At 44.4% G+C, this 13,575-nt stretch overlaps 1 protein-coding gene across 3 annotated transcripts in view; it reads right to left on the bottom strand.

The window, feature by feature from the left end:
* LOC110550542 (ubiquinol-cytochrome-c reductase complex assembly factor 1) overlaps positions 1–13,575 on the bottom strand; it is a 79,693-nt gene that overhangs the window by 33,613 nt on the left and 32,505 nt on the right. For all 3 annotated transcript variants that reach the window (XM_021640483.2, XM_021640484.2, XM_060382986.1), the window contains one exon: positions 5,635–5,743. In XM_021640483.2, coding sequence (XP_021496158.1) covers positions 5,635–5,743 — 109 coding nt within the window. The remainder of the gene's footprint in view (positions 1–5,634; positions 5,744–13,575) is intronic.

The following is a 13,575-nucleotide window of genomic DNA, read 5'->3' as shown; positions in this document are numbered from 1 at the left end:
AGGGAGCTACTGATATCTAAGAACAAATATATATTTTTATCTTCGTGGCCTCTAGCCCAAAAGGTTTCTTTATTTACACTCACACTTTCATATTTATGATTATAAAAGCTATCTTTAAAACAGTTCTTACCTTTGATGCCGAGTTTTAATGCTGACCTTGAGATGCAAAGCACAGGACAGTAAACTGGGAGTTTAAGGTTTTCCCTTTATTTTAAGTACTAGAGGTTATGCGTAAATCCACATGAATGCCAGGCAAGCACTCTAGCACAGAATTGCATCCCTAGCCCTCTCTGGAAATCTTTATAGGGAGGAAGAGCATGGGGGAAGGGCTATTTGAGACTCGCCTTTGCTAATATCCAAATCCCACTTCTGAAACATAAAATGGCCTGTTATAAGCGAGGGTTTAAAACTCAATCAATTCCAATAGGAAACAGAAACATAAAAACTGACCGTAGGGGACTGGTAAGGTGGCTCAGCAGGAAGAGCGCTTGCTGCCAGAGGACCTGGGTCGGTTCCTCATGAGCCACAAGGTAGGAGAGCTGAGTCCTGGAGGTTCTGCTCTGACCACCACACACATACGGTGGCACGTGCACACCTGTACCACATGCACAGGCGCTCACACAAATCAATGTAATTTCTAAAAACTGACAGCAGAGGAAATCAATTTTCCTCCCAATATTGAAAACTAACCCAGCAGGCGAATGTCCTCATAATGAAAAGGTGTCTCCTTACCCCACTTTCCCCAACACCTGCCCCAGCTTCCAGAACTGGCTTTTTCAGAGAGTCACTAGTTAGCCAAGAGGCTAAGCACTCTGGAGATTACAAAGAGAGATACATATGGCCCTGACTCTAAGGAATTCATCTAGAAGATAGTCCACCATGACATAAGAGAGAAAGAGTAAAAACCCAAAGACGGCTACATAAATTATTACGGCACTTACAGCGACGGGGAAGTGGATTGGTCCCAGGTTGGCAAGGGCAATGGGGGTGAAGTATGAGGACAACCTAGGTGTACACACTGAATGAGGAAAAGACCCAAGACAGGAACAGCAAGGAGGGATGAGCATGTGAAGCAAGAATGGCACGTGAACCTCGCCGAGTGCTTAGTAAATGCCAGGCATGTGTGCTAGAAGCTTCATGTGCTTAAGCCTCAAGAAGCATTGTGGGAAATGAGCTGGGCACTGACATAGACTACAGAGTGTGACAAGGGAGGATATTGCAAGGCACAACACTGGGTCTGACAAACAAGGCAGAGGTCCACCAGAGAGCTGGGTTTGTGCCAGGGCTCTCTACCAGCTCCTCTGCACCGTCTCATCAAGCCGCTCTGATGCAGAGTAGGGACCAGGAAGCGACAGGAGGTTTGCTCTAACTCTGGAATACCACTGGCAAGAAGCCATCTATCTGAAGTCTCACTGAGGTGACCTGCGTGTAGGAGCCACTGATGAGAATAAATTGTAATTCCTTAACTACAGCCCATCCCCACCCTTTCCACCTTGGCTCAGAAAGCTGAAACCTGCTCATTGTGAGCCCTAAGGTGGAGATGTCTGGCTGCGCAGAATTGACAGGAAGTCCTTTCACCAGCCTAAGGTTACCATTAACACTCCCAGCCACTGCCTTGAGCTAATTCTTGTTTGTTTTTGAAGTTTGGTTGAAATGTCACAAATGGAAAAATTAAGTAAAGCACCCAGTTAGCCCCAAGACTGGACACACCTGGTGCAAACCCAGCAAAAGAAACTTACTTCATTAGCAGGAGAGGCAGGGTGAAATTTACATCTGAAATCCGCCTGCAGCAGGAGAAAGTGCTGAGGCCAAAGGGCTGTCTGTTTTTACAGCTGTGTCAGGGCCCAGTTCAACTCCTACCAACACTCAGGAGTGTGGCAAGGGCCCAAGGAAAAATGGTCTCCAACCTCTTCAGCTGCAGCTCAGCTCACAAAGGTTTTTAAGAACCAGTTAATGAAATAAAACAAGACCAGATGAGGTGATATAATGAACTTTATTTCCACAGCTAATTTATATGTTTAAATCCCAAATATTGGCTTTTTTTTTCTTTTAAAAAGTCAGAACACTAAAATTATTGATGTGATTTTTGTAACCTCAAATTTAGCAGTTGCTTTTTGTACTGGCCTCACCAATGACACATGAGTCTGTGCCATGTGCTACAACAGTTGGGCTTCTGAGAAGCTGATGAAAAGCAAAGTTTCCCTCTTGCATGAGACCAGAACTCAAATGCCAAATGAGCCCTTGATAGGAATTCAAGTTTCAAAGGAATTCTTGATTAAAATTTCTGATTCGTCATCAGTTTGCAAGAGGCGCTTTGGGCTCTGGATCTTTGCCACACCCACCCACTCAAAGTAATGGCTTCTAAGAATTCTTTGGCATGAGAAAACCCACCACAACACTGACTGGTTTTATAATTTTACTTTTTCTACAACTTTTCATACAGAGGTATACCTGGGACGCCAAATAATGCAGAAAGATTTGCAAATTACCACCTTTAGATCTGGGTTTTTTCAAAGCTGAAGAGAAACTTGGCGGCCACATAGCTAGCAGCTGGACTTGCTTCCGTGTCAACCGAAGCACAGGCAATGCCTGCCCATTGTGGGACAGCCGGGCCAGACCCTCCTTCCACCCACTGCTCTCCTCAAGTCCCATGTACCTCTGCTGCAAGCATGTGCTAACAGGCTGAGAGCGCCTTGCCTTTCCTATAGAAAAGGTGTCTGTCTATATCATCAAGTTAGGAGGAGGATTTTGTGTCAAATACAACAAAAAGCAAGGACAGTAAGGACCCGATTCTTCTAAATTGCTATTTTAAAAACACTGTCATTCATTTATGGTTTGTAACGAAGCCTGCAGCTTGGGCATTTCTCTGCATGAAGGGAATATGGGAACCAATAGTAGGAGAGTCACTAACATCATGCCATTTAAAGTATGGTTGCCACCTCCCCCATTCTACCAACACAGGCATAACGTAGAAACATGCTAGAAAAGTAGATGCTCACAGTGAGTTCAAGGTCAATCTAGGTTACATGAGATCCTGTGAAAGAATGAGGTCGGGGAGAGGAAAAACTCAGAGGACCGAGGCTGTGGCTAAGCTGGTAGGGTGCTTGTCCAGCCAAATTCATTCCCAGCACGACATAAAACAAGGGATGGTGGCACACCCACAATCTCGCATTTTGGAGGTAGAGGCAAGAGACTCAGAAGTTTAAGGTCATTCTGGTTTACATAGTGAGTTCAAGGCCAGCCTGGACTACACTGCAAAAGAGACACAGAGGGAGGTAGAGCCAAAGAAAGAGGAAGGCAGAAGGAAAGGAAAGAGAGGGAGGGAGAGAAAGTAGATTCCCTGGCCCTGGTCAGACACTTGCTGGCTCTCATCTGCTCTTTCTCAAGATCCTGGATGAACTGTATAGAGGCCTGTACTCCTCTATAAGGTGGCACACTATCTACAACAGTCCAAATGGACAAACAGAGGGAAAACTAAATTCCAGTCAAGGATGATTTACCTAAGAAGTTACCTTAAAACAATATACCAACATGGTGGTGACACCCTTGGTCCCAGTACTTGGGAGCTCTGTGACTGTGGCGCCAGCCTGGTCTACATGGTGCGTTCTAGGTCAGCCGGAGCCATATAATAACACCCCATCTCACACCAACCACCCAACCAATGGAATATACCAAAGGCTAAAGTTTAATGGATCATTCAATTCATTCTGTTTATCCATTTGACCATTTGATGTTACTACGTAACCAAAAAAAAAAAAAGAAGAAGACGGTTTCCTGCTTTCACAGAGCTTACAATGGAGTAGGGGGAGATGACACAGGGGGCATCAGAGAAGGCCCAAGTGTTGACTGCTATTGTAGATGGAAGAGAAAATCTGTGGGAGAGGGTGTGATGAGAAAATTCCTGTGGTCGAGAAGCCAGCAATTTCTGGATGATTAGGCCATTTGGGATAGGACAGCTGTGGCTCACATGCTCTAGCAGCCCCTCCGCCAGCAGGGCTCCGTCAACAGATAAGCAAAACAGGTTCATCTAATGAGGAGCCGCTAACGCAATGCCTGGCGGTCAGCATGGGCTCTGGCTGGCCAAAGGCTATTCCTGGCCATCATCAGTAGGCTGATCTGAGATGCCAGCACCAGCCGAAGTCCAATGTGTGTCGCCACAGAGTCGAGCAGTAAGCACTTGAAGACTTAGAAAACCCGGCCGTATGAGCTGCTCGGTCTGCTGACCTCCCCCTGCCGTGCAAAGAAAGCCAGCGGGCATGGCGGTGGGAGGAAGGAAACAAGAGGCAAAGAGGACAGTTATAAAAGGAGCTCAGGAAGGGGGCAGAGAGATGGCTCAGAGGTTAAGGGCATCACTTGCTCTTGAAGAGGATCTGGGTTCAGTTCCAGCACCCACAGGGTGGCTCCCAAGGGGAGGGGAGGGATCAAACACCCTCTTCTGACCACTTTGAGCTCCTGCATATATGTGGCACACATCCACTCAGGAACACACACACACAAACACACACAGATCTCAACCATGACTTTAAGGCAGACGGTATGACAGCAGGTACAACTGATGTTTCATTTTCTTAGAATGAACAGAAATGTGAATGGCATGATGTTCCACTGAATATCATGCAAATGTCCATAAAGATACCTAAAGGCAAACCCAGGTTTACAGTGCCTCCATCACAACGGTTCCTCCAAAGACATGAGACACCCTCCACTCAGGTTCCCAAGTTCAGGAAACCATCACCTATGTGCATAGCATAAGTCTCAAAGACTGCAATTTTATACAAAGTACATGGCATTAACAGACAACGGAGTGTGTGAAAATGGGCACAATAGTAAAAGTCCGCCATGACTGAATACCCACTCAGCACGATTAGACCTCCAAAACATAATGTGAGTGTGTCAAAGTACACAAAGAATGAGATCATTTCATGTATAAAAAACACACACACATGCATAAAACCCAGTACTACATATTTTCTATAGCTAGCAGAGTCATTTTATACACACACAGCAAACTCATATGCACAGTCAGGTGCACACACTCGCACGCTCCCTATTCTTCTTTCTTGAATTTACTACCATATTGATTTTCAATGGATATTTCACCAAAATCCTCTAGGTTCCTTAGTTACTGAGGACCACAGGCCCCTACCACTATCTAACTTAGAGAGTGGGGCATGATGGTGATGCCTATAAGCCTAGCACTTAGAAGCAGAGGCAGGAGAATCAGTTCAGTAAGGTACATGAGTCCATGTCTCCAAAAACAACAAACAAAAAGACAACCAAAGAATTAACTTAAAAGGGGAACTAATTACTATCAAAGGCAGCGTCCTTAACCTAGATTACTATCCGGTTCCCCACTCCACCTTGCGCATCACCAGACTTCTATCTCCTTCTGTATACAAGATGTCCTCATACCAACAAACCACAATAATGTGCACAAGCCCATAAAGCATCCGTGGTATGTCAGGCTTCCAAGAGGCAAAAACCCTGACTATAGCTGAACTGACTCTTTGATGTTAGACAGCATTTCACAGAGACCCAAAGGCAGCGCTGTTCTAAAGTGGAAAGCCCCCAGCCTCAGGGCAGACATTCCTTATCACGGTTGTCCAGGACCAGCACCTGGAGTCGAACACTTACCCCCATGACTCTGCCTCGCTGCTCCACATCTTCCCACATGAAATGAACTATGACCCGGCACATGTACTTTCCAGTCCGGCCTTCCTGCTTCATTCGGACTAGACACATCCTGAGTGGAAGGGAAACGGATTTTCTATGAGTTCATTTTCTATGAGTTCACACAATTCACTAAAGGGTGATTTTAGCACAGCACACTGAGACAAAAACCCGGCAGTGACCTTATTGTCTTTAATATCTTTAATATCAGCTATAACACAGACCCTGTAAAAAAAAAGTCCATCTCAAGTGTGCAGTCTGAAAAAGGCCTGCATATTATATATGATAATGTAAGCTACTTGTGGGCACTGAGCACTTTAAATGTGGCTAGTCCAAGGATTTCGAAGATATAGTAAGACACAAAATCACATATTTTTATATTGCTATCAGATTGAAATATTATTTCATATAAGTTTAAAGAAAATGAGTTACTGAATTACTCTCATGGGCTGGGACATGACACAGAAGGTGAGAGCACGGAGATAGAACCCCAGCACCCACATAACAAGACACGCGTGGCTGGGCATGCCTGTAACTGTAACATCGGTGCCAGAGACAATGCGCTCCAGAGATCTCCCTGCTCATCCAGCTTAGCCCACACTGTGAGCTTCGCTGCAGAGCGACAGAAGAAACATACCGCCTGTCTCTGGCTCCATGTACGTGAGTACATGTAGCAGAACATTCATGTGCATATCCGCCCAACCCACTCCCCACATTAAGATACTGGCATTCGGGGCTAGAGAGATGGCTCAGTGTTTAAGAGCGCTGTCTGCTCTTCCAAAGGACCCGGGTTCAATTCCCAGCACCTACATGGCAGCTCACAACGGTCTGTAACTCCAGTTCCAAGAGATCTGACACTTTCACACTGATGCACATAAATAAATAAATAAATAAATAAATAAATAAATAAAGATACTAGCCAAAAAAAAAAAAACAAAAAAATACTAGAATTCTTTGCAATACCACCTTCAATTCTTTGGACTTTAAAAATATAATTAGAAATGTAGAAAAATTTCAATTACATTTGTGGCATGTATTCTTAATTCTCTTGGCTAATATTTCTTCAGCATACAGACACGGAGAATACTACGATTACATTTTTATAATTATCAAATTGTTCTCCCACTAGATGTAAATGCTACTGAAGGCAAAGAACAAGTTTGTTTTTGTCTGTTTGTTGATTTTTGTTTGTTTGTTTGTTTGTTTGTTTTGAGACAGGGTCTCAGTGTAAGCTACATGACCCAACCATGAACCAAACATTTCTTCAGTCTGTCTCAATGGGCTACACATCATAAGAATCTGAACAGGGAAAACACAAGGTCCTGTACTTGGGTCCAGTGGAAAAAACTCCAGGGGTCCAGGATACATGAATCACAACTACCTATGTAAGAAAGCCTTAAAAAAAAAAAAAAAGCCAAAGGTAATAGAACATGCTCAATGCAAGTCAAGAGAATAATGATCCTGATCCCAAATTAATGTGCTTTTAGGTAGTGAAGTATGTCCTTAGTGCGCAAAGCGAGGCTCTAAATCTGCCTGGATCAGCGGCATTTACTGATTCTAATTTTGAACATCATATCTGAAGAGACAAAAGGTTAAATCATACTAAGAGTAAGTTCTGTCTTATTGCACAGTAGTAAGACTATAGTTAATAGTAACGTAATTTATTTGCAAATGGCTCAAAGAGAGGGTTTTGAATATTCTCACACCACAAAAATAATATGAGATGAGGGGTGTGCTAATGACTCTCGCTTGATTGTAACACAATGTACATGTGAGTCAAAATATTATATAATCTGTAAGTATGCAGGATGGGCCAATTAAAAATAAAATTTAAATTAAGAGAAAAGGAGAAGAGAAAAGATCCGAGACCAGGCGTCAAAGCGGCTCAGCAGGTAAAGCACTTGCCACTGCATCCTAAGGACCTGAGGCAGAGCACACACACACACACACACAAGTAAATAAACAAGTGTTTACAGAGAGGCAGCACCAGAAGATATCTAACCTGGAGAAAAACAAGAGAGTGGTCATGAGTTTGTCAATCTAAATGTTAAAATCAAAACCATAGGCTGAGCCATACAAAGAGAAAGATTTGCTGAACAAAAGTAAAAACTGTCCAGCAGGGAAGTATCCAAAGATTTAAGTCATAAAATGGACAACTTCAAAATGTAGAAAACTAGCTTGTTCATGTAAGAATAATTGTTTGGTGAACACACAGCTCTTTAAATTATTGTTTAAAGATTTTCTTTATTTTTAATTATGTGCATAAGTGTGTGTGTGTGTGTGTGTGTGTGTGTACAGATATATGCACACGAGTTCACGTGCCCTTGGAGGTCAGAGGCATTGGATCCCCTGAGTTACAGGCAGTTGTGAGCAGCCCAAGTTGAGAGCTGGGAGCCAAATTCAGATCCTCTGTAAAAGCAGCATCTACTGTCAACCACTGAGCCATCTCTATAGACCCTGAGTGTGAAGCTTTCGGACCAAAGGTTCACTACTGATCTCAAGGGGATTTGTTGCTATTTTCATCCTAATTTTTAACATATGAATCCAGTTAGTGCCTCAGATATAAGACTTGGAGACAATAATGAAACAGGCTGTGAAAAGAGACTGGACTACATACAGCATATGAGAAAGAACTGATTTCAAAGTAGAAGCGCATAAGAGAAAGTTCAACAGGACTTTTTAAATAAGTTAATCAAATTGTTCTTGTCTGCCTCTCACCTGAAAAGACACAATGTGTTTTGATGCCTGAGTGTCATAGGAGGCCAATTCATCAACAGCAACAGTGAGGTAATGGAATTCTTCATTTATTTGAAAATTCTGTAGTCTGTTAATACACCTGCCCACTGAGGTTTAAAAGGCACAGATTTTTTTTTTTCAGACCATAAACTTTCTTAACTATATCAACATGAGGTGAGGTGAGGTGTTTGGAGTTTCACAGCACAGCTTGTTCAATAGCCATTATAAGACAACAGTCAACTCAATGGGCACCTGGGCTAAAAAGGTAATATAAAATGAAGGAACTCTCAAGCTGGCTGACAATCTACCCAATGAATGTAAACTATGTGTAGGTCTGAGGTTGAATGGGTAGGCATTGCACTGATGGCAAAGACATGAGTCTAGCTTTTAAGCCATGTGTGTCCTAAGAGAAACAAGGCACATACAAACAACAGAAAACGGCTGGTGGGATGCCTCTGTGAGAAAGGGCACTTGCTACAAAGCCTGACTCCCTGGAATCAACATGGTAGAAGGAGAGAATTGACTCCCAAGAGCTGTCCTCTGACCTACCCACGCACACCATGGCACATATTGGCACGTGTGTACATACACACACAAATAGATACACGTAAAACAAAGGAAGGTAGTATCTTGAGAAAAAATGTGCAGTAGAGTCTGAAAGATTACTCTGTGATAAATGGGGCCTGAGAAAGCTGGATGGGAAAGGGAACACCCGGGTCTTAGAAGGATGTGCTGAAGTGAAAACAGAACAAAAAGTAAAAGGCTTCCCAACTGACAGAACATAGGGCCAAGGAAGAAGTCGGCATGCGATTCCTCAATTTGTGACAGGGCAGGGCATAAGAAGCAGGGAAGCAAAGCCAGAAGTCACAAGTGCTTTAAATGTCACGCTAAGAAAGTCTGGACTCTGTGCGCCACGCGGACGCCGGTGAGAAGAGATGTGGTGAGCCTGGCATGCTGGCACGCAGAGCACACGGGTGACTGAGAAGCTAGCCCTCCCGGCCTCAGCCCTGCTGCTAAATACCAAGGCCACCAAGGCTGGGAAGTGACAACCTGGAGGAATTCTTTCTTTTACGGAGCCAAGGTCGTTGTCTGGAAATACATGACTGCCTTTTGAGAGAAAGGTGAACAGCTATAAACCTCTAGCGAGCGTTGGAGCACCTACAAGTTTAGGAAATGTGGACTGAAGGCTATCAACAAAAGAAGTTCAAACTACTCCCAAAGCATTGCGCCAAATCAGTTCAGTAGATACGCGGGACCAATGCAAAGCACTGTACAATATAAAACCCTACAGTGAGTCTCTCCTTAGAAAACCAAGTCAAGAATAGGTTTTTCCTCTTAGTGTATGTCCTGAAGGCTCCTGTGGTCTGTCAGGAAAATGTAAAATTCTGATGCACAGAACTCACCAACCACCAGCACTAACTAAAAGCTCATTCATCACGGATGTGAATCAAAGTCTAAGAAGCTAGGACAGAATAAAGGTCCCAGCGTAAAGAACTTTCGACTTATTCTTAAAAAAAGAAAAAGAAAAAGAAAAAAAAAAAAGGTGAAGGCCAGCCCACCTGGTGAAACAGGCAGCTGCCTGGATGTCCACCCAGCAGCTGCAGGGCAGCTCCTAAACACCCTACCCTGAAGCTCACCCCATGCAGCTCTCCTTTCTCCCCTGCTCAGTAACTGCTCTGAACAGATAATTAAGAATGAAAAACAAGCTCCTTCCCAAGCAGTCTTCTCCCTGCAGTTCCTCAGAGCCCTTCCACATAATCCATCCACATAATCCATCCACATACAAGCTCCAGTCTCAAAGTCTCCCTTTCTGCACATGGTGGCAGCTTTTCCCTTCTTCACATGGTAACGTCCACACACACTATTCTGACACTGGATGCAGGGAGGAGAATCCCTGGACACCCGCTGGCCCTCCAGCCTAGCCCTTGCCACACAACAACTAAGGGACTCCACCTTCAACAAGATGAAAGTGAAGACCAACACCCAAGGCTGCCCTTTGACCTCTACACAGATGCTGTGAAATGTACACACACACACACACATACACACACACACACACACACACCCCAAAACCAACCAACCAAATGAACAAACAAAAACTGCAAGCAATTAAGAGTAATGCCTGACCTAGGCAGAATTCAGCTTATCTGGTAACTTTTCACATTCTAAAAATGATTAAGAAAAAAATTAAATAGCAAAAGAAAGCAAACGCTGTAATGAACAGCGGTCGGCACCACACACTAAGCCCCGGCTAAGTACCGTAGAGACATTTCTTTCTTTTTCCCCTTGGTGCTGCAGCTCACACTGTAGTCCCAGTACTCAAAGAGGCTGGGGAGGACCTCCATTAGTGCACATTCGGAGCCCTCCTGAACTACGTAGTGAGTTCCAGACCAGCCTGGCAGACGCATGAGACTTGACACACACAGACAGACAGACAGACACTGACACACACACAAACATACACACATACACGGCATACTCATGGTGCACAGACATATATGTAAGCAAAACATCCATACACTTAAAGCGAAAATAATTTTCAAAAGATTTTTAAGAAAGAAAACAAAACAAAACAAAAAAACCCCACCATGTCTAGAGCATAATCCACCAAAGTTACAAACCTAGGGTCCACACTGAGACCTGCACCTAGAATTAATTGTACTGAAGTTTGTTGCTTATGGTGCCCAGAACAAACCCTCCACAATCTGTTGGCTCTGGTTTCTTTTTCTTTCTCTCTTTCTTTAATCCTCACAGGGCATACCTTAAGTTTTAAAACTAGCATCATATTAGAAAAAGCATTATTGAGGGATTGGCGAGACAGCTCAATGGGTTAGTAACACTGTCCACTCTCGCATAAGACCGGAGTTCGATTCTCAGCACCCACTTAGTGGCTCACAGTCATCTCGAACTCCAGTTCCAAGGATCCAGTGTCCTCTTCTGACCTCTGAGGGTACCAGACATGTATGCTGGCAACATACTTATAACATAAAATAAACCTTATACAGTTTTGTTTTTTTTTTTTAAAGATGGGGAGGGATGGTGATGCACACCTTTAATCCCAGCACTCAGGAGGGAGAGGCAGGTGGATCTCTGAGTTCAAAGCCAGCCTGGTCTACAGAGTGAGTTCCAGGACAGCCAGGGCTACACTGAGAAATCTTGTCTTACAAACCAAAATGAAGAAAAAGAAAAAAGAAAAAGCATATTGAGGGACAGAAGCGATGGCTCAGTGGTTAAGAGTATAATCTTCTTCTTTATTTTTGACAGGGTTGTACAGCTCAGGCTAGTCTTGAACTCTTTGATCCTCCTGCTTCTACTTTCCACAGGGCTGGGATTACAGCCCTGTACCACCACACCCAAATCTTAGGTTAAATGCTGAAAAGGGCTCCTCGGGGAGGAAAGGTTTACAGGCTAAAACAAAAATTACTCCTATGCATGCAAAGTAAATATTAAAAAGAAAGCAATAATAAAAGTTCTTATATTAATCAGTCACTTGTTTAACAAGGCTTATGAGCACCTACTGTGCAAGCAGGTTGATCTGTGAGCTGCACTGCTCTACAGCACTGCCACATGCCCCTCCCACAGTTGCTGATGTTCTTAAACCCGCAATTTATTATTGAGGTTTTAAGCCTCAGCACTATCCCTGTCTCTCAGTGATTCCAGTAGCTCATAAATAATGCTGATCTCTTTTACATATAAGGCAAATAACACAGCCAGCAAAGTAAAGAAAAAAAGAAGTGCTCAAGCCCTCATCTGACGGCTCTCCACTCTCTGTAAAAGGCCAGCCCAGAGACAGCGAAAGAGCAAAAGCTCACTGAACAGGAATCTCTGATGAAGGACTAAAGACACTGACTGCCTCGTGGCTGGTAAATTCTCCTACCGAAGACTTGATGCCTCTTCTATTGCAGAACCCATCACCTTCCTCTATTTACACCTTCCTCTATACACAGAAAATCAACACGCCTAAGCAAGCTAAGGTTGCTCAGTAGAGAAGAGCGAAACACAGCTTCAGCCTTCCCCAAGCCAGGGTCTCTCACATTATCCTCCTGTTCACTGAGGGCTCAGCACACAGCCTCGTCCTGTGAAGACAACAACCCTGTCTGCACAGTCAAAAGCAACAGCCGAGGCCAAGGAAAGGCCATGACTCTTCTCAGTACTGACCAAGAGGGCAGAATCCTTGTGATTCCTAACGCTGACCTCCTGCCACATTTTGGCAGCTCTGACATCCTGTCTCACTCAGCCACGTTTAGGATTTGGCCTTGTTCGACCACATCAGCTGCTGTTGAGGGAATCTGACTCAGAATTCTGTGATCAGTGGGCATGTGAGCAGGTCTGTCACTGACAGAATTAAAGGAATCTCAGGTGGGATTTTTAGAGAGCTTGTTCACTTTATCATCAGCCAGGGCCAACATGGCCACCCTCAAGCCCCTTAGTTTGCTAATGAGTGGTCTATTTTTTGGTGAGCTGGCACACTGACTCCTTCCCAGGGCCATATACATGGCTATTTCTACCTAGTTTCCTAAACTTCCTCCCTGTGACATCTAAGCTTTCTAGGGGGGAGCATGGGGGCCACCAGACATGCCTGTGGCAAAAGAAAGCAGGGCAAAATGCTTCCTGAAACCATCTCACCTGATGTGAACCACCGCTAAGCTACATATGGCTTACAGCCAGATCCACTATACAGCCAGATCCATAAGATCAAGGTCTTAGCTGGCAAGTACCAAGGCACTAAAGGTCATGCATGCTGATAAAACACTGCTGCGTGGGCCTTTGGTTTGAACAAAACAAAGCAACACAACAACCTACACACGTGGGTGTGTACACAGAGCCTCGGCCGGGGGGAGGAGAAAGAAGCTGCGCACACAGCCAAGGCACAGACCTGCAGATCTCTAGACACCATAGACAGCAGGTCTGCAGCTGCTGGAATCCAGCAGGAGCCTGGATGCCCTACAGCTCCATCGAAACTGCAAGGGTGGTTTTACAGAGCCCCTGGCGATGCTGCCAATGCCTGTCAGGGCAGTTGTCTGGCTGGACTGGGACGGGGAGAGTGTGCCTCGCAAGCCCTTTCTTACCCATGCTCTGCTTCCTCCTCTTCTTTACAAGAGTCTGAGCTGGCTTCTCTAATGCTCATTCTCCATCTTTCTTTGGCATGTGAAACTTCGGTATGTGTTA

Source organism: Meriones unguiculatus, chromosome 4, assembly GCF_030254825.1.
Source record: "Meriones unguiculatus strain TT.TT164.6M chromosome 4, Bangor_MerUng_6.1, whole genome shotgun sequence".
Taxonomy (NCBI): Eukaryota; Metazoa; Chordata; class Mammalia; order Rodentia; family Muridae; genus Meriones; species Meriones unguiculatus.
The sequence above is the reverse complement of the archived record's forward strand: the minus strand, read 5'-3'. Positions and strand labels throughout refer to the sequence as shown.